General features: G+C 47.3%; 1 protein-coding gene across 1 annotated transcript in view; it reads right to left on the reverse strand.

Moving 5' to 3' along the window:
• Window positions 1-3,089: 3,089 nt before the first annotated feature.
• ech1 (enoyl CoA hydratase 1, peroxisomal) overlaps window positions 3,090-3,905 on the reverse strand; it is an 11,841-nt gene continuing 11,025 nt past the window's right edge. The window contains exon 10 of the mRNA XM_037678334.1: window positions 3,090-3,709. Within this exon, the coding sequence (XP_037534262.1) occupies window positions 3,605-3,709 (105 nt within the window). The 3' untranslated portion in view covers window positions 3,090-3,604. The remainder of the gene's footprint in view (window positions 3,710-3,905) is intronic.

Here is a 3,905-nt window from a genome sequence, read left to right on the forward strand (position 1 = left end):
TCAGAGAAATGAATCGTTCCTGCAGGAACAGAGGAAGAAGAAACTCCACGAGCTTCAGGATCAGCTGATCACCTTGTTACACGTTCAGGAAGTTACAGCTCATTTAAAGGCGACATATATTTTGTTACATTTAAGCTCAACAGATCTTAAGCTTTAATTTTATTCAGTTATTTTGGGAAACTTCGCCTGCACTTTAGTTTGTGTGGTGGATTTATTGATCTATATTTTGAGCAGACTTTTTCAATCTAAATAACAGAAGGATCTTTTTTATTTTTATACTTTGAGACTGAATACTAAATAAAGTAATTTCAGTAAAATTACCCCTTGCTTTTTTTAAATTTTATATAATACTGCAAAGCAACATGTTAAGTTAATTTTGTCAAATAAATAACGGATTTCATTTTTTTTTTTTATCACAAAATTTATCGTTATCGTCAGAATGCTCTGAAATATCACGATATTATATTTGAGCCATATCGCCCACCCAAACACTATACTTTATGGCAGTTTGTCACTTTATAGTCCATGCTCAGTCCTGGGGGTGGGGTGGGGGCGGGCTCCATCATTTTGTCACTCCCCCGTGTCGTTATAAAACGAGTTGTTCTGTCTCGGTGGCAGCTGCCGTTACTTCACTGAGCTTTTTTTTTACTTCTCATGAAAACGTGTCGCCTGAGTTCAGGTTTGCTGCCTCGGCTGCTGTTTCCAGGTGAAAGCAGCCGCGTGGTTTCAGCTGAAGATGCGCCGTCAGACCGGACCTCCCTTCCAGAAGCCTCGTCTCACAGCGCACCTGTCCCAGGTGTTACTCCACATCCTCAGGACCAAACCAGTCCAGTGGAGCTGGACCCTCACAGGACTGAAGGTGATTCAAGATCTAACCCTGAAAACGACTGAAGGTTCTGGTGGTTGACCCTGTTTGCTGTTTCCAGACTCAGAGTTGTTCCACCCGCTGGAAGCTGAAATGACCCACAATCTAACCGCGGACCCCTCGATGACCTTTCACCTGCCTGACCACGACGTTTCTGACGCTCCTGAAGGACATTCAGTCGGCGAGGACCACAGCGTTTCCACACCTTCTGGGTCAGAACCATCACCTGAGCAGCTTCGAACAGACGAGCCAGACCACCGTAGACCCTCTCCCTCCGTACAAGAGTCCTTCTGCCAGCTTATTGCCGAGAGTCCCCCCCAGGAGTCCATTCTCATGGTGTCCCCATCTTTAAAAGCTGACGAGGAGCAACGTTTAACCTCGTGTTCTGCCACAGCAGCTCCGAGGACATCACTGTCGGCGGCAGAGGGTTCTACAATGTACAAAGATTCAGACCCAGTCAGCGAAAGGAAGCTGGATCAAGACGAGAACCAGAGAGATTTTCTTCCTGCGTCCGAGTTGATGGTACGTTTACTCCATTTAACCTCACCGGAACGGTTTATTTACCGGTAATGATAAACTCCTTAACTTCCTGTTTATCAGGAAGTAGACGCCGAGCGGGGGATCCTTGAGCAGTCTGACATAACGTTGGTGAGTCTGACTGACACCACGCTGCAGGAGGAAGTGACAGCCATCACAGAGGAGGAGGAGGAGGAGGAGGAGGAAGTGACAGCCATCTCAGAGGAGGAGGAGGAGGAGGAGGAGGAAGTGACAGCCATCACAGAGGAGGAGGTCCTTCCAGAGGGAGCTGAACACACACAGGTATCTGTGCTCAGGTGCTGAAGGACCGTGTAGAATAATGATCTGTTAGGTCTGTGTACGACCTTTAAACACAATCTGTCCACTAGGAGCTCGACTCGTCACTGAAGGAGACTCCTGAGGACAGCCGGACTCGTTCAGGTACAACCAGGACGGCTGTAAAAATTTATACAAACCTGAACACCCGTCAGACCGAATCCATTGCACCAGCCCGTCGTCTTCTCCGAATACGGCCATTAACCTTTATTTAATGAGGTCACCACATTCTGCCTGTCAGAAAGACCCCAGGTCCAAACCAGGGTTTGAACCCAGGACCTTGCTGTGAGGCAACACTAAACCATCGTGCTGCCATAAAATATGCTGTACATTTTGGACAATGTTGACAAAGCTGCTCACAGATGGTTTGTTTCAGATTTATGAAATTTAAACTCAAAATCCTGGAATTTAAACAGATTCATTAATTAAATCTGTTTTTTCATAATCCTTGATCTGCACGTTGGCGTCCCTCAGGGTCTGCTGCAGCATTCACGTATGACTGAAGAGGACTCTTTCTGGTCCTAGATCAGTTTTGTGCATCAACTCGTGAGGAGCGATTAAATGTTCTGCTCCTCCTCGGGTTCAGGAACCGTCCTGGAGTTCCAGTGGGGTCCAGGCAAAGACCTGCAGGACCTCTTCCAGCTGAAGCGCACGGCTCTCCTTCAGAGATCCAACGGCAGGGTGGAGGAGATCAAAGCCAAAGCAGCTCGCGCAAAGACTCTACCTCGGAGCCAAGGTCCAGTTAAAGACGCAGAACCGGGTCAGGCAGAGCCTCAGCAGAACGTCAGGACAGAGGGAGGACGGGCTGCGCAGAACAAACTGCAGCTTCCCTCGTCAGGTACATGTTGATGCCACACAGGTGTGTCAGAGGGACCCCAACCAGGGAATCTGGACTTGGAGCCGTTCTGGATCCATTATTCTGTCTTTAACTAAAAACGTTTGTTTCTTGAACTTTACGCTGCACTCTGGGTTCCACGTGAAGGTTCTTTAAACACCTAAAAGTCCAGTTTTAATACAGCTCCAGGTGCACAAGCTCTGAGGAATGAAGTTAAAATGTCGACTCTTAAATATGAATCAGCCGTTTGTGACCGTCTCACTCGGTTCTCCCTCAGTTTGTGCCTCCAGCCTGAACAAAGAGGAGCTGAAGATCTGCACGGTGGAGCAGAGGAGGCGTAACCTTTCTGTGATGCACAAGAGAACTCTGAGGTACAGCCCGCAGGTTCGATCCCTCTGCCCGCACTCGTCCGCCCCGCTAGTCGACGCTTCTCCTCTGTGCAGGTTGTACGAGCAGCTGGAGGAGGTGAAGCAGCAGCGAGCCGCCAGGAGCAGACAAGAAGACAACGCCAAAAACAGACTGAAGGCCAAGGAGTTCCACAAGGTGTTTATTTAAGGACAGAAGCTGCAGGGCTCAAACCGCTGCAGAGCTCCAGTTAATCGTTTATGCGTCTCTCAACAGAAAACGTTGCAGAAGCTTCGTGCCAAACAGACTCGACAGTGACTCGACTCTTCTCAACTCAAAGTGTTTTAATTTATTTTAAGTGTTTTATTTAAATCAATAAACTTGTTAACAGTTTGGTCTGAAAATTAATCACGCACTGAAAGTTATTCATCAAGATGATTAAAAAAAAAGGTGTTTATGGAACGAACCACCGAGTCACACGGGTCCGTCAGACCAGCAGCCGCCTGGAAGCGACATGAAATCCTTCAAACAGTCTCAGAAGCTTTAAAATAAAAAGACGAGCTGCGTTCAGGTTTTGGATCTTGGATTAGTTTTGGTGTTAGCTGCTCGGAGACTAAAAGCCACACAGTCCTGACGCTCAATAATCCAGGCAGCCGAGTCCAACCAGGTGAGGTCGGGTGCTCTTCAGGTACAAACTGCAGCCAGGCTCACAGTTTGGAGAAAACCACCGTCTTCGGGCTTTTCTTCTCCAGGGCAGCCTGAGCGGATTTCATCACATCCTGGGTCTGAAGCATTCCCATGTTCCACGTGGCCTGGAAAAGTACAAACCTCTCGTTAGCTTGGCGTTTAGGAGAGTTTCTCTGATCGGTGTGGAAATGAGTCTTCAGCAAAAATCAAACTCGTCTATTCCTTTTTGTTGAAACGAGACCAGATGTTTGATCCGTTTGTAACTGGAGAGACGTTATCAGTTATAGATCATGAATTAAAATCTGACTTTGCTTATTTTAG

The sequence above is a fragment of the Nematolebias whitei genome, chromosome 6, assembly GCF_014905685.2.
Source record: "Nematolebias whitei isolate Nwh7 chromosome 6, NemWhi1, whole genome shotgun sequence".
In the NCBI taxonomy this organism is placed as follows: Eukaryota; Metazoa; Chordata; class Actinopteri; order Cyprinodontiformes; family Rivulidae; genus Nematolebias; species Nematolebias whitei.